This window comes from Somniosus microcephalus, chromosome 22 (assembly GCF_052327205.1).
Source record: "Somniosus microcephalus isolate GS21.2 chromosome 22, FLI_Smic_1.0, whole genome shotgun sequence".
NCBI lineage: Eukaryota > Metazoa > Chordata > Chondrichthyes > Squaliformes > Somniosidae > Somniosus > Somniosus microcephalus.
In genome coordinates, this window is record NC_141008.1 from 10,329,700 (window position 1) to 10,354,150 (window position 24,451).

Genomic DNA, 24,451 nt, shown 5'->3' on the forward strand with positions numbered 1-24,451 from the left:
CCCTGGTCGTTCTCCCTAGTACGGCCCGCATCTCCACCACCTTAAGTCCAAGGTATGCAGACGTGAACGGATAAGCAGACAACTGGTTTAGCCATTCACCGCCAGATCTGGCTGGACCACATTAAGCATTATCGGGTCCTGCTCTCCATTACTAAAACTACTCACTATTCCAGGTTTATCCTCGAATGCAAAGATAACCCCTGGCTTCTTTGCTCCAGTACAAAGCATCTTCTTAAACCCCTCTCCCCTGTCTCCTCTACCCTCACCTCCAATAACAAGTGCAAGGAGCACATGGACTTCTTTGTCACTAAGATTGCGACCATCCGATCAGATGACTCTGCCAATAACCTCCCTTCCCCTAGCCCATCGGGTCAAACTTCCCCTACGGTCCCCCCTTGCCCGAGCCCTGAACTCGCATCTTTCTCCAGTTTCTCTCCGATCTCCCCTCATGCCCTCTCCAAGCTCATCTTGTCCAATATACCCACCTCCAGCTCCCTCAAACCTATTTTCACTAAACTGCTGACCACCCAACTTCCCTTCCTGACACCAGATTAGCTGATATTGTTAACAGTTCTCTCTCCTCAGGTACTATTCCCTTTTCCTTCAAATCTGTTGCCATTACCCCTCTCCTCAAAAAAACAACTCTTGACCCCTCTGTCCTTGAAACCTACCTCCCCATTTCCAACCTCCCTTTCCTCTCCAAAGTCCTTGAACGTGCCTTCCAAATCCTAGCCCATCTTTCCCAGAACTCCAGGTTTGAATCCCTCCAATCAGGTTTCCAACCTTGCCACAGTACTGAAACGGCTTTCAAAGTCACAAATGACATTCTTTGTGACTGTAACCGTGGTAAACTATCCCTCCTCGCCCTTCTCAACCTGTCTGCTGTCTTTCACACGGTTGACCACTCCATCCTCCTCCAACACCTCTGCTCCGTCACCCAGTTGGTGGAACTGCCCTCGCCTGGTTCCATTCGTATCGATCTAGTCATAGCCAGAGAATCAGCTCCAACGGATTCTCTTCCTGCTCCCACACCATGACCTCTGGTGTCCCCCATGGATCCTTGGCCCCTCCTATTTCTCATCTACATGCTGCTCCTTGGCAACATCATCCGAAAACACAGCGTCAGTTTCCACATGTACGCTGACGATACCCAGCTCTGATTTGTCCAACTGCTTGTCCATCATCCAGTACTGGATGGGCAGAAACTTCCTCCTACTAAATATTGGAAGAAAGAAGTCTTTGGTCCCTCCCACAAGCTCCGTTTCCTAGCCACCATTTCCATCCCTGGCAACTGTCTGAAGCTGAGCCAAACCGTTCGCAACCTTGGTGTTGTGTTTGACCCCAAGATGAGCTTCCGACCACAGATCCTCTCCATCAACAAGACTGCCTACTTCCACCTCCATAACCTCGCCTGACTCTGCCTCTTCCTCAGCTCATCTGCTACTGGAACCCTCATCCATGTCTTTGTTACCTCTAGACTCGACTATCCCAATGCTCTCCCATCATCCACCCTCGTTTGTGTAATCTCTCCTCGTAATTTATCCCTTGGAGTCCAGTATCATTCTGGTAAACCTATGTTGCACTCCCTCCAAGGTCAATATATCCTTCCTAAGGTGTGGGGCCCAGAACTGCTCTCAGTACCCCAGGTGTGGTCTAACCAGGGCTTTTTGTATAGCTACAGCATAACTTCTACCCCCTTGTATTCTAATTTTCTAGATATAAAGATCAGCATTGCATCAGGCTTTTTGATTATTTTTTGCACCTGTCCATGGCATTTTAATGATCTATGGTACCTGGACCCCTAAGTCTCTTTGGATCTCCACTGTTTCTAGCTTTGACACCGAGCCACTGAAGGAGATAACAGGACACATGACCAAAAGTTTGGCCAAAGATGTAGGTTTTAAGGAGCATCTGAAAGTTAGCTTCTAGTTTTAAAATGCTCATCCTTGTTTTCAAATCCCTCCATGGCCTCGCCCCTCCCCATCTCTTGTAACTTACTCCAGTCCTACAACCCTCCGAGATCTCTGCGCTCCTCCAATTCTGGCCTCTTGCGCATCCCCACTATTTTAATCACTCCACCATTAGCGGCTTTAACTGCCTGGGCCCTAAGCTCTGGAATTCCCTGCCTAAACCTCTTCTTCCTCCTTTAAGATGCTCCTTAATACCTACCTCTTTGACTAAGAGTCCTGATATCTCCTCTGCCCCATTAGAGAGCGGGGTTGACCCCTGCTCCCTCAGAGGGTGAAAGGTCAGAGCATCAGGCAACAATCTTTCCAACATTGTGCGGTGTGAAGATAGAGATTAAATCAGTCAACCTACCCGACTGGGATGAGGTCCCAAATCCAAGTCTCCGGGAAGTATTCTCGGATTGGCGTGAAATTGGGCCCGGGTGCCTGTGATAGTAATTTCATTATTTCAGGGCGTGGCATACCTGCAAGAGGTAACAAAGTTATTATCATGTGTCAAAGGTTACATAGGGTGCGGAGTCCCACAGTTTGGGTGGTGAGGAGTCCCACAGATTGGGAGGTGAGGAGTCCCACAGTTTGGGGGTGAAGAGTCTCACAGTTTGGGGGTGAGGAGTCCCACAGATTGGGGGTGAGGAGTCTCACAGATTGTGGGGTGAGGAGTCCCACAGTTTGTGGGGTGAGGAGTCCCACAGATTGTGGGGTGAGGAGTCTCACAGATTGTGGGGTGAGGAGTCCCACAGTTTGTGGGGTGAGGAGTCCCACAGATTGGGGGTGAGGAGTCTCACAGATTGGGGGTGAGGAGTCTCACAGTTTGTGGGGTGAGGAGTCCCACAGATTGGGGGTGAGGAGTCCCACAGATTGTGGGGTGAGGAGTCCCACAGATTGTGGGGTGAGGAGTCCCACAGATTGGGGGTGAGGAGTCCCACAGCTTGGGGGTGAGGAGTCCCACAGGTTGTGGGGTGAGGAGCCCCACAGATTGTGGGGTGAGGAGTCCCACAGATTGGGGGTGAGGAGTCCCACAGATTGGGGGTGAGGAGTCCCACAGATTGGGGGGTGAGGAGACGAACGTCGAATTGCTGCCGGACCACTAATTTAATGTCCCGTTCAGTGACTCTCACCTATGCAGGTACAATTAGGTGGTACAATTTGTAGTGTATGTAACTGTTCTACCTTTAAGAGAACTATTGTATGTAACCGTCCACCTTTAAGAGAACTATTTTAGGTGTGGCACTACTTTATCTTGGCTGCTGTATACTGTAATACCGACGGTGACCACACCGGTATATAAGTGCTGTGTCAGGATTTATTGGGCAGATTCGCCCTGACCTTCGAATAGTAAAGTCCTGTTAAAGTTACTCTTGTAGTCTGTGTATTAATTCGCCATAATACCTACAGACTTTACACAATTGGCCTCAGTTTCCCATCGATTGGGGAGGGGTTCATCAGCCCGAGTCTCTGCTCCTGATCCCACATTACTTACCAAAATTGTACAATGATTGGTCCTGGATCTCACATTCGAGGTGCATATGATACTTGGTGTCCGTCAGAATCTTCAGCCCCATGTCCTGAGAGAGAACAGACGGGATCACTGGTACCGGAAAAAGGTGTGACACGGTCTGTCTCATCAATCCTTCCGTCCACCCCTCCATACACTCGATTCTTCCCGAGTTCCATCCCTCCTCTCCAGTCCTCTATCCACTCTCCCTCCCTCACTCTCACCAGCCCTCCACTGACCCGCCCACCCTCCCGCTCCAGACCTCCCTCCCTCCATCCATCCCTCCCTGCATCTATCCCTCCTTCCCTCCATTCCCTCTTCCATCCCTCCATCGTTCCCATTTTTCATCCTTGGATCCATCTCTTCTTCCCTCCCTCCATTCCTCTTTCCATTGTTCCATCACGGGCAGCACGGTGGCATAGTGGTTAGCACTGTTGCCTCACAGCGCCAGGGACCCGGGTTCGAATCCGCCCTCGGGCGACTGTCTGTGTGGAGTTTGCACATTCTCTCCGTGTTTGCGTGGGTTTCCTCCGGGTGCTCCGGTTTCCTCCCACAGTCCAAAGATGTGCGAGTTAGGTTGATTGGCTATGATAAATTGACCCTTAGTGTTAGGGGGATTAAATACGTGGGGTTACGGGGATAGGGTGGGATATGTGTTGGTATAGGGATTACGGGGATCGGGTGGGATATGTGTCGGTGCAGGCTCGATGGGCCGAAATGGCCTCTATCTGCACTGTGGGGTTTCTGTGATTCTGTGATCTGTGATCCCTCATCCATCTACCAGTCCCCCTCTCTCATTCCATCCCTCTATCCTTCTCTCCTTCTCTCTGTCACTCTCTCTCTATTGCTCTCCTGTCCTCCTCTCATCCCCCCTCCCCCCTCAATGACCAGACAGTGGCCAGATGATGGAGTAGCAGGAACCTGGAGAAGATGGGCGACATCTCCCGATGAGTCCCAACTGTTGCGGAGGAAGCCCGCTTTACCCTCAGAGGTGCAGAACTGCGTGGAATCTTCCCATACACGGTAATGGTAACCACTGAGGTCTTGGACTGGGAGCAAAGAGTAGACCTGGAGATAGAGACAAAGACACATCAACAGGCTGACGATTGGAAGACTTTAATCCTCTCCCAGAACCCCCAGACACCGCATGAGCCCGTGCAGGATGGCTGTGGGTGGACATTCCACATGGGGGGGATTTACAGACACCCATCCCTGATCCAACCCACACCCTACATCCCCAGCAGGGATCAGAAGCAGGCACCCGGACTGATTCACCCCCTCCCTAACCCAGGGGTCACTGGACAGGGATCAGAAGCAGGCACCCGGACTGATTCACTCCCTCCCTAACCCAGGGGTCACTGGACAGTGATCAGGAGCAGGCACCTGGACTGATTCACCCCCTCCCTAACCCAGGGGTCACTGGACAGGGATCAGGAGCAGGAACTTGGGCTGATTCACCCCCTCCCTAACCCAGGGGTCACTGGACAGTGATCAGGAGCAGGCACCCGGACTGATTCACCCCCTCCCTAACCCAGGGGTCACTGGACTGGGATCAGGAGCAGGAACACGGGCTGATTCATCCCCTCCCTAACCCAGGGTCACTGGACAGGGATCAGGAGAATGAGGCCGGACTGATTCACCCTCTCACTAACCCATGGGTCACTGGACAGGGATCAGGAGCAGGAACCCGGACTGATTCACCCCCTCCCTAACCCAGGGGTCACTGGACAGGGATCAGGAGCAGGAACCCGGACTGATTAAGCCCCCTCCCTAACCCAGGGGTCACTGGACAGTGATCAGGAGCAGGCACCCGGACTGATTCACCCCCTCCCTAACCCAGGGGTCACTGGACAGGGATCAGGAGCAGGAACCCGGACTGATTCACCCCCTCCCTAACCCAGGGTCACTGGACAGGGATCAGGAGCAGGAACCCGGACTGATTCACCACCTCCCTAACCCAGGGGTCAAAAGGCTCAGTTGGTGACCCCAATCATCCCTCTCTGGATGTGAGATCAGCTGACTCCGGACAGGCCGGGCTTGGAGCCTGGGCCTTTCCTGCTCCCGAGCCTGGGGTTAATTGTAATTTGTATCTTACACTGTCTCGGGATAGTTTCTTCTCATGCTTGAGGAGCAGAACACTGCGGTCGACGACTCGAAGCCCACAGAGAGAGCCCGCGGCAGCCTGCAGCTCCAGACTGAGGTGACTTCTGGGCAGCTCTTCAGGTACAGAGAACTGGAGGGACACCTAGAGCGAGGAAGAAGGGAATGAGCATCAGTACAGGAGAGAGAGAGAAAACGGTGAGAATCAAGAGAGAATGAGAGGCAGAATCAGGAGTGCGAGAGAGAGGGAATGCGGGAGAAAAGAGATTGAACAAAATTGGAGAGAGAGAGAGAAAAAGAGAGATAGACAAAAATCGGAGGGGAAACAGAGCGAGAGAATGGGACAGAGCAGAATCGGAGGTGGGGAACTCTCACCTTGTTCCGGAAGCATTTGGAGACTTCATATCTCGCGCTGTCACCAATCGTTTCTCCATCAGGCAAAACGGTGAAAACCAGCAGCCGGGCAACCGGCGCGATATCAGCGCTGATTGGGAGCGTGAGGTGAAACTCGCCTTCTGAACCTGGAGTGAGAGAGAGTGGAGTGAGACACGGAGCAGGACAGGGCCAGGCTCCAGCACCGGCTTGTCTTCCCCTCTCTCACTCCTTCCCCAGTTTGTGTTTCTCTCTCTCCCCAGTTTGTGTTTCTCTCTCTCCCCAGTTTGTGTTTCTCTCTCTCTCTCTCTCTCCGTTTGTGTTTCTCTCTCTCCTCAGTTTGTGTGTCTCCCTCCCCAGTTTGTTTCTCTCTCTCTCTCCCCAGTTTGTGTTTCTCTCTTCTCCCCAGTTTGTGTTTCTCTCTCTCTCCCAATTTAGTTTCTCTCTCTCCCCGTTTGTTTCTCTCTCTTTATCCCAGTTTGTGTTTCTCCCTCTCTCCCAGTTTGTGTTTCTCTCTCTCTCCCAGTTTGTGTTTCTCTCTCCCCATTTTGTTTCTCTTTCCCCAGTTTGCGTTTCTCTCTCTCCCCAGTTTGCGTTTCTCTCTCTCCCCAGTTTGCGTTTCTCTCTCCCCAGTTTGTGTTTCTCTCTCCCCATTTTGTGTTTCTCTTTCCCCAGTTTGCGTTTCTCTCTCTCCCCAGTTTGCGTTTCTCTCTCTCCCCAGTTTGCGTTTCTCTCTCTCCCCAGTTTGCGTTTCTCTCTCTCCCCAGTTTGTGTTTCTCTCTCTCCGCCAGTTTGTGCTTCTCTCTCTCTCCCGAGTTTGTTTCTCTCTCCCGAGTTTGTGTTTCTCTCCTCAGTTTGTGTATCTCTCTCTCTCCCCAGTTTGTTTCTCTCTCTCTCCCCAGTTTGAGTTTCTCTCTCTCCCCCAATTTGTGCCTCTCTCTCCTCAGGTTGTCTCTCTCTTTCCCCAGTTTATTCTCTCTCTGCTCAGTTTGTTTCTCTCTCTCTCCCAGTTTGCGTTACTCTCTCTCCCAGTTTGCGTTACTCTCTCCCCAGTTTGCGTTTCTCTCTCTCTTCAGTTTCTCTCTCTCCCCCAGTTTGTTTCTCTCTTCTCCCCCAGTTTGTGTTTCTCTCTCTCTCCCCAGTTTGTGTTTCTCGCTCTCCCCAGTTTGTGTTTCTCTCTCTCTCCCCAGTTTGTGTTTCTCGCTCTCCCCAGTTTGTGTTTCTCTCTCCCTCCCAGTTTGTTTCTCTCTCTCCCCCAGTTTGTGTTTCTCTCTCTCTCCCGTTTGTTTCTCGCTCTCTCTCTCCCAGTTTGCGTTTTTCTCGCTCCCCCAGTTTGGGTTTTCTCGCTCCCCCAGTTTGTGTTTCTCTCTCTCCCCGAGTTTGTTTCTCTCTCTTTATCCCAGTTTGTGTTTCTCCCTCTCTCCCCAGTTTGTGTTTCTCTCTCTCTCCGTTTGTGTTTCTCTCTCTCCCCAGTTTGTGTTTCCCTCTCACCCAATTTGTTTCTCTCTCTCTCTCCCCAGTTTGTGTTTCTCTCTCTTTATCCCAGTTTGTTTCTCTCTCTCCGAGTTTGTGTTTCTCTCACTCCCAGTTTGTGTTTCTCTCTCTCTCTCTCTCCCAGTTTGAGTTTCTCTCTCTCTCTCCCCCAGCCTGTGTTTCTCTCTCTCCCCAGTTTGTATTTCTCTCTCTCCCCAGTTTGTATTTCTCTCTCTCCCCAGTTTGTTTCTCTCTCTCCCCAGTTTGTATTTCTCTCTCTCCCCAGTTTGTGTTTCTCTCTCTCCCGTTTGTATTTCTCTCTCTCCCCAGTTTGTATTTCTCTCTCTCCCCAGTTTGTATTTCTCTCTCTCTCCCAGTTTGTGTTTCTCTCTCTCTCCCCATTTGTCTCTCTCCCATTTGTCTTTCTCTCTCCTCAGTTTGTCTCTCTCTTTCCCCAGTTTGTGTTTCTCTCTCTCCCCAGTTTGTTTCTCTCTCTTCTCCCCCAGCTTGTGTTTCTCTCTCTCCCCAGTTCGTTTCTCTCTCTCTCCCCCAGTTTGTGTTTCTCTCTCTCTCCCGTTTGTGTTTCTCTCTCGCTCTCCCTCAGTTTGTGTTTCTCTCCGCCAGTTTGAGTTTCTCTCTCTCCCCAGTTTGTTTCTCTCTCTCCAGTTTGTGTTTCTCTCTCTCTCGCCCAGTTTGTGTTTCTCTCTCTCTCCCAGTTTCTGTTTCTCTCTCTCCCCAGTTTGTGTCTCTCTCTCCCGTTTGTGTCTCTCTCTCCCCCAGTTTGTGTTTCTCTCTCTCTCCCAGTTTGTGTTTCTCTCTTTCTCCCCCCAGTTTATGTTTCTCTCTCTCTCTCGCCCAGTTTGTTTGTCTCTCTCTCCCCCAGTTTGTGTTTGTCTCTCTCTCCCAGTTTGTGTTTCTCTCTCTCCCAGTTTGTGTTTCTCTCTCTCCCCCAGTTTGTGTTTGTCTCTCTCTCCCAGTTTGTGTTTCTCTCTCCCCCAGTTTGTTTCTCTCTCTCCCCCAGTTTGTGTTTCTCCCTCTCCCCCAGTTTGTGTTTCTCTCTCTCCCCCAGTTTGTGTTTGTCTCTCTCCCAGTTTGTGTTTCTCTCTCTCCCCCAGTTTGTGTTTCTCTGTCTCTCTCCCCCAGTTTGTGTTTCTCTCTCTCCCCCAGTTTGTATTTCTCTCTCCCCCAGTTTGTGCTTCTCTCTCTCCCCAGTTTGTGCTTCTCTCTCTCCCCAGTTTGTGTTTCTCTCTCTCCCCCAGTTTGTATTTCTCTCTCCCCCAGTTTGTGCTTCTCTCTCTCCCCAGTTTGTGCTTCTCTCTCTCTCCCCAGTTTGTTTCTCTCTCTCTCCTCAGTTTCTCTCTCTCCCCCCCAGTTTGTGTTTCTTTCTTCTCCCCGTTTGTGTTTCTCTCCCTCCCCAGTTTGTTTCTCTCTCCCCAGTTTGTTTCTCTCTCTCTCCCCCAGTTTGTGTTTCTCTCTCTCTCCAGTTTATGTTTCTCTCTCACTCTCCCTCAGTTTGTGTTTCCCTCACTCTGTTTGTGATTCTCCCTCTCTCCGCCAGTTTGTGTTTCTATCTCTCTCCAGATTGTGTTTCTCTCTCCCCAGTTTGTGTTTCTCTCTCTCCCCAGTTTGCGTTTCTCTCCCCAGTTTGTGCTTCTCTCTCTCTCCCGAGTTTGTTTCTCTCTCGCAAGTTTGTGTTTCTCTCCCCAGTTTGTGTTTCTCTCTCTCCCCAGTTTGTTTCTCGCTCTCTCCCAGTTTGTGTTTGTCTCTCTCTCCCAGTTTGTGTTTCTCTCTCTCCCCCAGTTTGTGTTTCTCTCTCTCTCCCAGTTTGTGTTTCTCTCTCTCCCCCAGTTTGTGTTTCTCTGTCTGTTTCTCTCTCTCTCTCTCAGTTTAGTTTCTCTCTCTCCCCCAGTTTGTTTCTCTCTCTTTATCCCAGTTTGTGTTTCTCCCTCTCTCCCCAGTTTGTGTTTCTCTCTCTCTCTCTCTCCCAGTTTGTGTTTCTCTCTCTCCCCAGTTCGTGTTTCTCTCTCTCTTTCCCAGTTTGTTTCTCTCTCTCTCCCAATTTGTGTCTCTCTTTCTCTCCCAGTTTGCGTTTCTCTCTCTCTCTCTCGTTTGTGTTTCTCTCTCTCCCCAGTTTGTGTTTCTCTCTCTTTCCCCCAGTTTGTTTCTCTCTCCCCAGTTTGTGTTTCTGTCTCTTTTTCCCCCAGTTTGTGTTTCTCTCTCTCTCTCCCCCAGTTTGTGTTTCTCTCTCTCTCTCCCCAGTTTGTGTTTCTCTCGCTCTCCATAGTTTGTGTTTCTCTCTCCCCAGTTTGTGTTTCTCTCCCTCTCCCAGTTTGTGTTTCTCTCTCTCTCCCCAGTTTATGTTTCTCTCTCTCTCCCTAGTTTGTGTTTCTCTCTCTCTCCCCCCAGTTTGTGTTTCTCTCTCGCCCAGTTTGTTTGTCTCTCTCTCCCCCAGTTTGTGTTTGTCTCTCTCCCAGTTTGTGTTTCTCTCTCTCTCCCCCAGTTTGTTTCTCTCTCTCCCCGTTTGTGTTTCTCCCTCTCCCCCAGTTTGTGTTTCTCTCTCTCCCCGTTTGTGTTTCTCTCTCCCCCCCAGTTTGTGTTTGTCTCTCTCTCCCCAGTTTGTGTTTGTCTCTCTCTCCCAGTTTGTGTTCCTCTCTCTCCCCCAGTTTGTGTTTCTCTCTCTCTCTCCCCCAGTTTGTGTTTCTCTCTCTCCCCCAGTTTGTATTTCTCTCTCTCCCCCAGTTTGTGCTTCTCTCTCTCTCCAGCTTGTGCTTCTCTCTCTCTCCCCAGTTTGTGTTTCTCTCTCTCTCCTCAGTTTCTCTCTCTCCCCCCCAGTTTGTGTTTCTCTCTTCTCCCCGTTTGTGTTTCTCTCTCTCTCCAGTTTGTGTTTCTCTCTCTCCCCAGTTTGTTTCTCTCGCTCTCCCCGTTTGTGTTTCTCTCTCTCTCTCCAGTTTGTGTTTCTCTCTCACTCTCCCTCAGTTTGTGTTTCCCTCACTCTGTTTGTGATTCTCCCTCTCTCCGCCAGTTTGTGTTTCTATCTCTCTCCAGATTGTGTTTCTCTCTCCCCAGTTTGTGCTTCTCTCTCTCCCCAGTTTGCGTTTCTCTCTCCCCAGTTTGTGTTTCTCTCTCCCCAGTTTGCGTTTCTCTCTCTCTCCCGTTTCTGTTTCTATCTCTCTCGCCCAGTTTGTGCTTCTCTCTCTCCCGAGTTTGTTTCTCTCTCTCTCCCCAGTTTGTTTCTCGCTCTCTCCCAGTTTGTGTTTCTCTCTCTCCCCAGTTTGTGTTTCTCTCTCTCTCTCCCAGTTTCTGTTTCTCTCTCTCCCCAGTTTGTGTGTGTCTCTCTCTCCCCCAGTTTGTGTTTATCTCTCTCCCAGTTTGTGTTTCTCTCTCTCTCTCCCCAGTTTGTGTTTCTCTCTCTCCCCAGTTTGTGTTTCTCTCTCTCCCCCAGTTTGTATTTCTCTCTCTCCCCCAGTTTGTGTTTCTCTCTCTCCCCCAGTTTGTGTTTGTCTCTCTCTCCCAGTTTGTGTTTCTCTCTCTCCCCCAGTTTGTGTTTGTCTCTCTCTCCCAGTTTGTGTTTCTCTCTCTCCCCCAGTTTGTGTTTCTCTCTCTCTCCCAGTTTAGTTTCTCTCTCTCCCCCAGTTTGTTTCTCTCTCTTTATCCCAGTTTGTGTTTCTCCCTCTCTCCCCAGTTTGTGTTTCTCTCTCTCTCTCTCTCTCCCAGTTTGTGTTTCTCTCTCTCTTTCCCCCAGTTTGTGTTTCTCTCTCTCCCCAGTTTGTGTTTCTGTCTCTTTTTCCCCCAGTTGGTTTCTCTCTCTCTCTCTCCCCAGTTTGTGTTTCTCTCTCTCCCCCAGTTTGTGTTTCTCTCTCTCCCCAGTTTGTGTTTCTGTCTCTTTTTCCCCCAGTTTGTGTTTCTCTCTCTCTCTCTCCCCCAGTTTGTGTTTCTCTCTCTCCCCCAGTTTGTGTTTCTCTCTCTCTCCCCAGTTTGTGTTTCTCTCGCTCTCCATAGTTTGTGTTTCTCTCTCTCCCGTTTGTGCTTCTCTCCCTCTCCCCCAGTTTGTGTTTCTCTCTATCTCCCCCAGTTTGTGTTTCTCTCTCTCCCTCCCTCAGTTTGTGTTTCACTCTCTCTCCCCAGTTTGTGTTTCTCTCTCTCTCCCCCCCCAGTTTGTGTTTCTCTCTCTCCCCAGTTTGTGTTTCTCTCTCTCCCCAGTTTGTGTTTCTCTCTCTCTCTCCCAGTTTGTGTTTCTCTCTCTCTCTCCCAGTTTGTGTTTCTCTCTCCCCCAGTTTGTGTTTCACTCTCTCTCCCCAGTTTGTGTTTCTCTCTCTCTCTCCCCAGTTTGTGTTTCTCTCTCTCTCTCCCCAGTTTGTTTCTCTCTCTCTCCCTAGTTTGTGTTTCTCTCTCTTTCTCCCCCCAGTTTGTGTTTCTCTCTCCCCCAGTTTGTTTGTCTCTCTCTCCCCCAGTTTGTGTTTGTCTCTCTCCCAGTTTGTGTTTCTCTCTCTCTCCCCCAGTTTGTTTCTCTCTCTCCCCCAGTTTGTTTCTCCCTCTCCCCCAGTTTGTTTCTCTCTCTCCCCCAGTTTGTGTTTCTCTCTCTCCCCCAGTTTGTGTTTGTCTCTCTCTCCCCAGTTTGTGTTTGTCTCTCTCTCCCAGTTTGTGTTTCTCTCTCTCCCCCAGTTTGTGTTTCTCTCTCTCTCTCCCCCAGTTTGTGTTTGTCTCTCTCCCCCAGTTTGTATTCCTCTCTCTCCCCCAGTTTGTGCTTCTCTCTCTCTCCAGTTTGTGCTTCTCTCTCTCTCCCCAGTTTGTGTTTCTCTCTTCTCCCCGTTTGTGTTTCTCTCTCCCCAGTTTGTGTTTCTCTCTCTCCCCAGTTTGTTTCTCTCTCTCTCCCCCAGTTTGTGTTTCTCTCTCTCTCTCCAGTTTGTGTTTCTCTCTCACTCTCCCTCAGTTTGTGTTTCCCTCACTCTGTTTGTGATTCTCCCTCTCTCCGCCAGTTTGTGTTTCTATCTCTCTCGCCCACAGTTTGTGCTTCTCTCTCTCCCAAGTTTGTTTCTCTCTCTCTCCCCAGTTTGTTTCTCGCTCTCTCCCAGTTTCTGTTTCTCTCTCTCCCCAGTTTGTGTGTCTCTCTCTCTCCCCCAGTTTGTGTTTCTCTCTCTCTCTCCCCAGTTTGTGTTTCTCTCTCCCCCAGTTTGTGTTTCTCTCTCTCCCCCAGTTTGTGTTTGTCTCTCTCTCCCAGTTTGTGTTTCTCTCTCCCCCAGTTTGTGTTTCTCTCTGTCTCTGTTTCTCTCTCTCTCCCAGTTTAGTTTCTCTCTCTCCCCCAGTTTGTTTCTCTCTCTTTATCCCAGTTTGTGTTTCTCCCTCTCTCCCCAGTTTGTGTTTCTCTCTCTCTCTCTCTCTCCCAGTTTGTGTTTCTCTCTCTCCCCAGTTCATGTTTCTCTCTCTCTTTCCCAGTTTGTTTCTCTCTCTCTCCCAATTTGTGTTTCTCTCTTTCTCTCCCAGTTTGTGTTTCTCTCTCTCTCTCTCGTTTGTGTTTCTCTCTTTCCCAGTTTGTGTTTCACTCCCTCTCTCCCCTTTTTTTCTCTCTCCCAGTTTGTGTTTCTCTCTCTCCCCAGTTTGTTTCTCTCTCTCTTTCCCCCAGTTTGTGTTTCTCTCTCTCTCCCCAGTTTGTGTTTCTGTCTCTTTTTCCCCGTTTGTGTTTCTCTCTCTCTTCCCAAGTTTGTGTTTCTCTCTCTCTCCCCCAGTTTGTGTTTCTCTCTCTCCCCAGTTTGTTTCTCTCTCTCTTTCCCCCAGTTTGTGTTTCTCTCTCTCCCCAGTTTGTGTTTCTGTCTCTTTTTCCCCCAGTTTGTGTTTCTCTCTCTCTTCCCAAGTTTGTGTTTCTCTCTCTCTCCCCCAGTTTGTGTTTCTCTCTCTCTCCCCAGTTTGTGTTTCTCTCTCTCTCTCTCCCCAGTTTGTGTTTCTCTCTCTCCCCAGTTTGTGTTTCTCTCTCTCCCCCAGTTTGTGTTTCTCTCTCTCTCCCCAGTTTGTGTTTCTCTCTCTCCCCCAGTTTGTGTTTCTCTCTCTCCCCAGTTTGTGTTTCTCTCTCTCCCCAGTTTGTGTTTCTCTCTCTCCCCCAGTTTGTGTTTCTCTCTCTCTCTCCCCAGTTTGTGTTTCTCTCTCTCCCCAGTTTGTGTTTCTCTCTCTCCCCAGTTTGTGTTTCTCTCTCTCTCCCCAGTTTATGTTTCTCTCTCTCTCCCAGTTTGTGTGTCTCTCTCCCCAGTTTGTGTTTCTCTCCCTCTCTCCCCCAGTTTGTGTTTCTCTCTCTCCCCAGTTTGTGTTTCTCTCTCTCCCCCAGTTTGTGTTTCTCTCTCTCTCCCCAGTTTGTGTTTCTCTCTCTCTCTCCCCAGTTTGTGTTTCTCTCTCTCCCCCAGTTTGTGTTTCTCTCTCTCCCCAGTTTGTGTTTCTCTCTCTCCCCCCAGTTTGTGTTTCTCTCTCTCTCTCCCCAGTTTATGTTTCTCTCTCTCCCCCAGTTTGTGTTTCTCTCTCCCTCTCCAGTTTGTGTTTCTCTCTCTCCCAGTTTGTGTTTCTCTCTCTCTCCCAGTTTGTGTTTCTCTCTCTCTCACCAGTTTGTGTTTCTCTCCCTCTCCAGTTTGTGTTTCTCTCTCTCTCCCAGTTTGTGTTTCTCTCCCTCTCTCCCAGTTTGTGTTTCTCTCCCTCTCTCCCAGTTTGTGTTTCTCTCTCTCCCCCAGTTTGTGTTTCTCTCTCTCTCCCAGTTTGTGTTTCTCTCTCTCTCCCAGTTTGTTTCTCTCCCTCTCTCCAGTTTGTGTTTCTCCCTCTCTCCCAGTTTGTGTTTCTCCCTCTCTCCCAGTTTGTGTTTCTCTCTCTCTCCCAGTTTGTTTCTCTCTCTCTCTCCCCAGTTTGTGTTTCTGTCTTTCTCCCTCTCTGAGTTCTCTCTCGCTGACACTCCCTGTCTTAGCTCACACGTGGAGAATGGGGCCTGTGGGACCCGGATCCCCCAATGAGAGGCAGAGCCCCTGGGGAGAGTGAGGGGGTAAATATTTGAGGAGCGAGGGGCACACTTAAAGACACAGGTGGTCTTTGTAAACAATCAAAAGACGTCGAGTTCGAACCTTCAGGACCTCCGACAGAGATTATTTTCTTCTCAAAGGTCACAATCAGTCCTTTTGCCATCACCTGGTGCAGAAAAAGAGTGGAATAATTAACACTAAGAAATTCAGAGGACATGGGAGAGGGTCGGAGGACAGGGGTCAGGGGAAGGGGCGAGGGTCATTGGAAAAGTGAGATGGACAGAAGACAGTGGAGAGGTTCAAAGGACAAGGGTCAGGGAAAGGGGTGGAGCTCACAGGGTCAGAGGAAGGGACAAGTGTCAAAGGATAGGGGAAGGGGAGCAGGTCACAGGACAGAGGAGATGGTCAGAGGACAGGGGTTAGGGGAAGGGGCGGGGGTCAGTAGACAGGGGAAAGGGTCAGAGGACAGGTGTCATGGAAGGGCTGAGTGTCAGAGGGCAGGACAAGATCGGGGCAAGGGTCAGGGGAGAGAGGAGAGGATCAGAGGTCAGGGGTGGAGAGGGTCACAGCACAGGCTGAGAATGGAGCTTGGGCATTTCCCGCTCTGTGTATAGTATGGGTTGCGGGGTGGGGCTCGGTCACACACCAGGGGCGCTAGCCTAACTCTAGGACGAGCGACACTTTCTCACCAGATAGAACACATCCATGTCGGGCTTTTCCTCCTCAGGAAGCCCCTTGATGATGTAGCCCACCTTCACGTCCAGCTCCGAATCACAGAGGAGCTCCTGCCGATGCTTCCTGATGGAGAAGTAGCTGTTGGACTTGGAGTAGAAGGGTTTGGCCTGGTGTCGGGCGGGTTCATGATGGGGCAATCTGTTCCGATAACTGTAGTCATTGTGACTGTTCTGATAAATGGCCTATGGAGAGGAGGAGAGACAAGTCAACAAACCCCAGCCTCCATCCAGAGATAGACAACCCACTGTCCCCAAAAACCTCCCCAACACCATGCTGGGCCTCCTCCCCAGACTCCATTCCATGTGTTGGCTTCTCTCCCTGTCTCAGAGCAACTTCCTCACATCCCGTTATATCCCACTCCATCCCTTATACCCTCTCTAAGGACCCCCCTCATTCCCCACTCTGTCCCTTATACCCCTTTCCTGTTCGCTCGCTGACCATTGACCTCATTGAGCTTCACTCACCAGGAAGGCAACGGGGACAGCGTCCCAAGATGAAGTGTCAAGTGAGAAAGGTGCGATCCCGTCCTGATCTGTGACCACTTTCCGTGCACCGGGTTTTATTGAGTCGAAGAGGTAGATTGTAGCGTTCGCCACAGGACCCCCAGTAGAGTATTTGATGCTCAGCTGTCAATACACAGAGATGGTGCAGAGTGAGGAGAGTTTAACCCTGTATATATCACAGTGTGTGAGAGGTTAACCCTGTATATATCACACAGTGTGTGAGAGAGTTTAACCCTGTATATATCACACAGTGTGTGTGAGAGAGTTTAACCCTGTATATATCACAGTGTGTGAGAGAGTTTAACCCTGTATATATCAGTGTGTGTGAGAGTTTAACCCTGTATATATCACAGTGTGTGAGAGTTTAACCCTGTATATATCAGTGTGTGTGAGAGAGTTTAACCCTGTATATATCACAGTGAGAGTTTAACCCTGTATATATCAGTGTGTGAGAGAGTTTAACCCTGTATATATCACAGTGTGTGAGAGTTTAACCCTCTATATATCACAGTGTGTGACAGAGTTTAACCCTGTATATATCACACAGTGTGTGTGAGAGAGTTTAACCCTGTATATATCACACAGTGAGAGTTTAACCCTGTATATATCAGTGTGTGAGAGTTTAACCCTGTATATATCACACAGTGTGTGAGAGAGTTTAACCCTGTATATATCAGTGTGTGAGAGTTTAACCCTCTATATATCACAGTGTGTGACAGAGTTTAACCCTGTATATATCACACAGTGTGTGTGAGAGAGTTTAACCCTGTATATATCAGTGTGTGAGAGTTTAACCCTGTATATATCACACAGTGTGTGTGAGAGAGTTTAACCCTGTATATATCACAGTGTGTGAAAGAGTTTAACCCTGTATATATCACACAGTGTGTGTGAGAGAGTTTAACCCTGTATATATCACACAGTGTGTGAGAGTTTAACCCTGTATATATCACAGTGTGTGTGGGAGAGTTTAACCCTGTATATATTAATCGTACCTGTCCAGTATATGGCATTCCTTTCTTGAAATAATCTTCCACTTGCTCAAAAGTGATTTGTGTGATTTCCGTAATGACATCGCACGTAGCAGTTTTAAACATCAGAATACCTGAAAATAAGTGTGAGCATGTTAACCAGGAGGTTATAGTGAGAGAGGCAGCGTGAGGCAGGGGGCGACAGACAGACAGAGAGATAGACAGACAGAATGACAGAGAGAGAGCGAGTGACAGAGAGAGTGAGAGAGAGAGAAACAGACGGGGAGGGACAGAGAGAGAGAGAGACAAAGAAACAGACAGACAGAAACAGAGTGAGACAAAGGGAAGCAGAGATGGAAAAAAGATAGACAGAGGGAGACAAAGATAGAGAAAGAGAGAGAGACAGAGAGACGGACAGAGAGAGTGAAACAGACAGAGATAGAGAGTGAGAGACAGACAGACAGACACAGATAGAGACAGAGGCAGTCAGAGAGAGACATACATACAGAGATTGAAACGAGAGAGTCAGAGAGAAAGTGAGAGACAGAGAGAGTGAGACAGAGATAGAGACAAAGACGGAGAGAGAGTGATGGACAGAGAGAACGAGAGACAGAGACACAAAGCGAGAGAGAATGAGAAAGAGGAAGAGTTGAGGACAGAGCTGTCTGAACCACCCACTCACCTGTTCCTTCCTCCTTCAGTACAAACTGGCCATGAATGCCCGTGTTGTATTGTCCATTCCTGAGACGGAATATCGCAGTGCTGAGATCTTTGGATAGGCAGCCATCGGAGTCCGTCTGAGAAGGAGGCAGAGGGCCCAGGTCAGTTAGGAACTGGGGAAGGGCTGAGAGGTTACCATATTAGGTGGATTCATCCACAATACAATGAGATCTAAGTTAGATTTGGAGTGCATGTGTGCAACTGCACAAAGTGTGGTTAATAAGGTTGGTGAGCTTTTTTTAAATTAGTTTATGAGATGTGGGCGTTGCTGGCAATGCCAGCATTTATTGCCCATTCAAATCAAAAATCAAATCAAATCAACTTTTATTGTCATTGTTAGTGCACAAGTGCAGTACAACGAAATGTAGGCTTGCGGCTCCCGAGAGTGTACATTTAGATTAAGACATTCCTGGTTGCCCTTGAGAAGGTGGTGATGAGCCACGTTCTTGAACCGCTGCAGTCCGTGTGGTGAAGGTGCTCCCACAGTGCTGTTAGGGAGGGAGTTCCAGGATTTTGACCCAGTGACGATGAAGGATCGGCGATGTATTTCCAAGTCAGGTTGGTGTGTGACTTGGAGGGGAACTTGGAGGTGGTGGTGTTCTCATGCGCCTGCTGCCCTTGTCCTTCTAGGTGGTGGAGGCCGTTGGTTTGGGAGGTGCTGCCGAAGAAGTTACAGGCGCAAATAGCCAAGTGGGAATCTGATGTAGTGTGATAACTGAGACCTGGCTCAAAAAAGGGGAGCATTGGATGCTCAATATTCCTGGGTACAGGGTATTCAGAAAAGATAGTGAAGGTGAAAAAGGTGTAGCAGTTTTGATTAAGGAAAATATTACAGTGCCAGAAAGAGAGACTGTCCTTGAGCGATCAAAGACAGAATCTATTTGGTTGGAGTTTAGACACAATAAAGGAGCTATTACGCTACTTGGGCCTAGAAATTCGGAAGTTTATCGCCGCCTGTTACCGCCAGATTCAGGTGAAAAAATGGCGGCCGCTGCTCTTCCGCCAGCAGCGGGTACCGCAGCGACCACCATTTTTGGATGGCTGGCAGCACTGCCGATATCTAAATTTATGGAGATAATGCAAATCGTGACGTCAGTGGTAGTTAAAGGGATCATTAGCAGCTACTGTACTTGCATCTGACACGTTTCTGCAGTTTGACTGGCTCTGTGCAACATTCTGCAACTCCAGCTGCTTTCTAAACTTCTTCCAAGGTTACAACGTAACAGGGACAAGTGGAGAACGCCTTCATTATTATGTAAAGGCTCTGCTCACAACACCTGCTCACAGTCATGGCAGCTCCACTCACAGTCCCCCTCACGCTCGAGTATCTTCGGGAGAGGGGCTGGAAGCAATGAAGAAGACAAGAAGATGGGCGAACTCTTCCACCTAGAACGACAAGGGCAGAGGGAGGAGGAGGGCTCTCAACAGGAGGCCTAACCCACCCAGGGTCTTCCGAGAGCACTTCTCTTATATCCATTTAAGTGAGGAGCAGTGTATTAAGAGGCTACGCTTCACCAAGGAGGTGACAGAACTCTGCCACCTCCTGCAGCCAGACCTACAGCCTCAGATCAGATCGACCATGGCTCTCCCAGTGGCAGTCAAGGTCACCATGGACCTCAATTTAGTCATCAGCAGATCCTTCCAGTCTGCAGCAGCAGATGTGCCAACATCTCACAGATCGCCGTCCATTGCTGCATCCAGGAGGTCACCGAGGTTCTCTGAGAAGGGACTGAGTTTTCTTCTCTCTGAGCAGGGAGAAGCAGGACGAGAGTGCATGTGGCTTTGCCAGGATAGCGGGCTTTCTCATGGTGCAGGCCGCCAGTGGTTGCATACACATGACTTTGCGGGCAGCGCATAACAATCCTGAGATCTTCCGTAACCGCAAAGGCTGCCACTCACTTAATGTGCGACCACGCCCAGTGATTCCTCAATGTCCACTATCCTGGCAGCAACCATGATGCCTTCATCCTGCTTCAGTCTGGAGTGCCAGCAATCTTCCAGCGACCACAGCCATCCTTCCAGTCTGCAGCAGCAGAGGGTGGCTGCTCGGAGGCAAGGGCTATCCGCTCTCCACCTGGCTCATGACTCCCCTCCGCAACCCCAGCACTCCTGCTCAGCACTCATATAATGAGAGCCATGCTTCCACCAGGAACATCATCGAGCCGACCAGCAGCTTATTGAAGCAACGGTTCTGCTGCCTTGACCGCTCGGGAGGAGCCCTCCAGTACTCGCCAGAGCGGGTGTCCCATTTCCTGGTGGTCTGCTGCACGCTCCACAACTTGGCCATCATACGGGCCCAGCCCTTGCCACTATGGATTACAGGATGACCTCAGGAGGAGAATGGGAGGAGGAGCAAGAGGAAGAGGACGAAGATGGCGGGAGGAGGCAGGCAGTCAATTCCCCCTTCCGCACGGGCTGTCCATGAACGCCTCATCAGACTCTGATTCCAATGAATAAAATCCCAGATTCCCGTTGCTCACCACATCCCCATCATACCATCCCTCTTGCAAGGAATATCCCAGCGGCCTCCTGGGCGCAAAGCTGAAAGATTCCAAACAAAATTAATAAATTTATTCAAAATCAATTCACCCATATTTACACATACAATATGAACTAATCACCCTTGTGCAGTTCCTTAGTGCCTGTCAATCGGGTGCCCTTTCCTGTCCTAGTCCGCCTACGAAGTGCTCCCCCAGTGGTAGCAGCATGGCTGGTGGAAGGCTGCTGAGTTTCCATGGGGGAAACTTCAAATGGCCTTGCAGGACAATCTCAAGCAGCTCTGGCCCTAGAACCTCAGCATGGGCAGCAGCGGACTGGGCTGGCTGGATGACAGGCAGCGACAAGGGCAATGGTGGAGAGGCAGTGGTGGGAGCAGGAATGCTGTCATCCAAAGAGAGGACAGCGGGGTCCTGCTCCACAGACCCACTGCCGCTCCCCCAGGGCAGCACCTCGGCATTCCTAGCCATCAGTTGGAGCACACATTGCTGGGCTGCTGCGACGCCCTGCAAGCCCCGGTCAACAGTGGTAAACTCAGCCACGATGGCAGCATTCTGAGCTTGGCAGGCATCAAGCTGAGACTTCAGGAGATCGGTCTGTGCTTCCGCTGCAGCACCAAGACGTTGGCTCGCTTCCGCCTATGCTGCAATGGCAGCTGCGACATTGCCCATCACACTCATGTCTGGGTCGACACGGTTTCTTCGAGAGTCTTCCATCATTTCCAGCCTGGCCTTGCGGCAGCCCACTTGTGCCCGGTGCCTCATCCTGTGTAGATCCCACTTCTACACTAGCCTCTAACGTTCACGCAGTGCCAGTTTCTGAGCTGGTGTCTGCGAATGACATATGCAGTGACACTGTGTCTTCTTCTTTTTCTTCTTCTCCCTCCTCGCTCTTGGGCATCGCCTTGGGGACAGGCTGCTTAGGTGCTTGTTCTTGATTATCTGAAAGCACAAAGGAGCAAGAGTCAGATTATGGTGAGGGGAGGGGGGTCGGAAAGAAAGATATGCATGGATACAGCATCAGCTGCTTGAAAGTGAGAAGAGATTGTGGCATGGAGGGGAGGTGGGATGTGAGAAGAAGGGTTAGGAATGAGCATATCGTTGTTGTCCCCAAGGGGTTCAACCTCGCCAGTTGCCATGGCCTCTATGATCTGCCGCCCAATGATGTTCAGCACTCTCTTCTCCGGCTGGCTGAGGTCTTGGAGGCCTGCCCCCCGCTGCTCCCTCCGATTATGCGCAGCCATGGCCTGCAAGAGAAAGAGTAGTATGTGAGTGGGTGTGGTGCAGGGTGTTGGAGTGATGTGCCTGCCACAGTTGAATAGCTGTCAGTGTGTGCAAGGTGTGAGAGTTGCTGTAGTAGTATGTTTGTGAGGGGGATGTGAAGCTCTGCTTATGAGGTGTGAGCGGTGATGGGTAGAGATTGATGGTAGCTGGGGACTGGTGGTGTGGTGCATTGAGCAGTGTGTGAGGCTAGTGCTGCAGATGATGGGACATGGGATTTGCTGAAGCCTTCACTCATCTTGACCTCCTGTGTAAGGTCATTAAACTTCTTTCGGCACTGGATGACTGGCATTGGCAGCACGGTGCTGGCCGTGTCATTGATGGCTTTGTCCTGCCAGAACCTTCGAGAGGCGTGTGGCGAGGGCTTCCTGCCAGTGTGTGGGAAGAGGACAGCCTGCCTCCTCTCCACGGCTACGACCAGTGCCTCAGGAGCCGCGTTGGAGAATCTGCGGGCTCTCTCCCTGTGCTGAGGCTCCGCCATGGGTTTGCACTGCCGCCGCCTTCTTGCAGCTGCAGTTGTGCGTGGCTTGATAATGAGGTGCTGCAGCATCAATGTGCCTCCCCTTTAAGTACTGAATAAAGCCTATGACAAACATGACTGGGAATTAGACCCGTTATTGGCCCACCTGTTGAGAATTAAGCCAATGAGCAGAAGTTTTAGTGTTGAAGTCACGACTATATTCATGTTAATGAGGACTGAGCCCGAATTTTGTGTGCTACCTAGACCATTTTCATGTGGTGCAGCTTAACATTGTTGAGCTCTAACACTGCTCGTTTCGTGGCCATATCCAATTCCTAGGCCTTGGTGTATTTTATAGGCCACCAAATAGTGGGAAGGAGATAGAGGAGCAGATTTGCAAAGAAATTGCTGGAGGTGCAAGAACTATAGAGTAGTGATAATGGAAGACTTTAACTACCCTAATATTGAATGGGGCAGTGATTGTGTTAAGGGCAGAGAAGAGGAGGAATTTCTGAAGTGAGTTCAGGAGAATTTTCTTGATCAGTATGTTTCCTGCCCAACGAGGAAGGAGGCATTGCTGGATCTAGTCCTGGGGAATGAAGTGGGTCAAGTAGATGATGTCACAGTGGGGGAGCATCTCGGGAATAGTGATCATAATATCGTAAGGTTAAGATTAGTTATAAGAACATAAGAAATAGGAACAAGAGTAGGCCATTCGGCCCCTCGAGTCTGCTCCGCCATTCAATAAGATCATGGCTGATCTTCTACCAATGTCCTCGCAGGGAGGTTCACACTAAATTGGCAGGGGGGTGGGCACTAACATATAGAAGTAGAAAAGAAAAATAAGGTGCATAAAAGAGGGAGAATGTTGGATAGTACTAGAGAAGGAAGTAGCACCATATTAGATAGGAGCAGACTAAGGAGGACTACAAGGAATACAAAGACAGATTTGGAATGCATGTATGTAAACGTACAAAGTGTGGTGAATAAATGTGAGCTACAAGCACAATTAGCTGTGTGGGAATATGATGTAGCGGCAATAACAGAAACATGGCTTAAAAATGGTGAGGACTGGACACTTAATATTCACAGATACAAGGTGTTCAGAAAAGATAAGGAAGGAAAAAAGGGAGGTGGGGTGGCAGTACTGATTAGGGAAGACATTGTAGTGTTGGAAAGAGAGCATGTCCTTGAGGGGGCAAGGACAGAATCTATTTGGTTAGAGTTGAGAAGCAAAAAGGGTATGATCACGTTATTGGGGGTATTCTATAGGTCTCCAAATAGTGAGAGGGAGATAGAGGAGCAAATCTGCAGTGAAATCACAGAGATGTGCAAGAGCTATAGAGTGGTGATATTAGGGGACTTTAATTACCCAAATATCGATTGGGATAATGTTAGAGTGAAGGGAAAGGAGGGGGAGGAATTTCTGAAATGTGTTTAGGAGAATTTCCTTCACCAGTATGTTCTCGGCCCACTAGAAAGGAGGCATTGCTGGATCTGGTGCTGGGGAATGAGGTGGGCCAGGTCGACCAAGTGTCTGTGGAAGAACACTTGGGTACGAGTGATCATCGAGTCATAAGGTTTAGATTAATAATAGAGAAGAGCAAGGAACAATCAAAGTAGAACTTCTAAATTGGAAGAGGGCCAACTTCAATGGGATGAGAGGGGATCTAGCCAGGGTAAAATGGAACCATAGATTGACAGGAAAAACTGTAACGGAACAATGACTGATCTTTAAGGAGGAGATGTTTCAGGTACAGGTTGGGGGCATTCCAACAAGAGGGGAACCAAAGCAAGGTCTCCTTGGATGACGAGGGAGATGGAGAATATGATGAAACAAATAAAGGAGGGTGTATGATGCATGTCAGATGAATTCTTCAAGTGAGAACCAGACCAACTCCAATAAGTTGAGAGGGGAAGTGATGAGGAAAGTAAGATTGGCAAAGAGAGAATATGAGAATAGAATGGCGGTTAACATAAAAGGGAACCCAAAAATCTTCTACCGACATGTAAATAGTAAGCAGGTAGTAAGAGGCGGGATGGAGCCTATTAAGGACAAAGATGGTGATATATGCTTAGAGGCGCAGGGCAAGGCTAGAATACTCAATGAGTACTTTGTGTTGGTGTTTACTAAGGAAGAGGACGCTGACAAAATATCGGTAGTAGCAGAGATGGTAGAGGTAATGAATGGGGTGAAAATTGATCGACAGGATGTACTAGAAAGGCTGGGTATGCTTAGAGTGGATAAGTCGCCTGGTCTGGGGGGCTTGCATCCCAGGTTGCTAAGGGAAGTGGGGGTGGAGATAGCGGAAGGTCTTGCCATAATTTTCAATCTTCCCTGGCTGCGGGGGAGGTGCCAGAGGATTGGAAAATGGAAAATGTGACACCATTGTTCAAGAAAGGGTGTAAGGACAATCCTAGTAACTATAGGCTGGTCAGTTTAACATCAGTGGTGGGTAAGGTTTTAGAAACAATAATCAGGAAAAACATTAACAGGCATTTGGAGATTTTAAGTTAATTAAGGAGAGCCAGCATGGATTTGTAAAAAGCAGATCGTGTTTGACTAATCTAACTGAATTTTTTGATGAAGTAACAGAAAAGTTTGATGAGGGGAATGCAGTGGATGTTGTCTATAGGCATTTTAAGAAAGCTTTTGACAAAGTACCACATAAAAGGCTGGTTAACAAAATTGAGGCTCATGGAATAGGAAGGTCAGTGTCAGCTTGGATAAGGAATTGGCTTAAGGACAGAAAACAGCAAGTTGTGGTAAATGGTTGTTTTTCAGCCTGGAGGATGGTAGGCAGTGGTGTTCCCCAAGGGTCAGTGGTGGGACCACTGCTTTTTGTGATATATAAATGACTTGGATATTGGAATACAGAGTAAAATTTCAAAA

At 49.3% G+C, this 24,451-nt stretch overlaps 1 protein-coding gene across 3 annotated transcripts in view; it reads right to left on the minus strand.

The window, feature by feature from the left end:
• The window catches only part of LOC147102027 (alpha-2-macroglobulin-like), a 275,879-nt gene that overhangs the window by 177,743 nt on the left and 73,685 nt on the right, over positions 1-24,451 (minus strand). For all 3 annotated transcript variants that reach the window (XM_085964172.1, XM_085964174.1, XM_085964171.1), the window contains exons 9-18: positions 17,285-17,399; positions 16,627-16,736; positions 15,593-15,754; positions 15,083-15,310; positions 14,496-14,559; positions 5,938-6,083; positions 5,558-5,707; positions 4,384-4,530; positions 3,448-3,532; positions 2,320-2,431 (exon numbers count right to left, since the gene is read on the minus strand). In XM_085964172.1, coding sequence (XP_085820298.1) covers positions 2,320-2,431; positions 3,448-3,532; positions 4,384-4,530; positions 5,558-5,707; positions 5,938-6,083; positions 14,496-14,559; positions 15,083-15,310; positions 15,593-15,754; positions 16,627-16,736; positions 17,285-17,399 — 1,319 coding nt within the window. The remainder of the gene's footprint in view (positions 1-2,319; positions 2,432-3,447; positions 3,533-4,383; positions 4,531-5,557; positions 5,708-5,937; positions 6,084-14,495; positions 14,560-15,082; positions 15,311-15,592; positions 15,755-16,626; positions 16,737-17,284; positions 17,400-24,451) is intronic.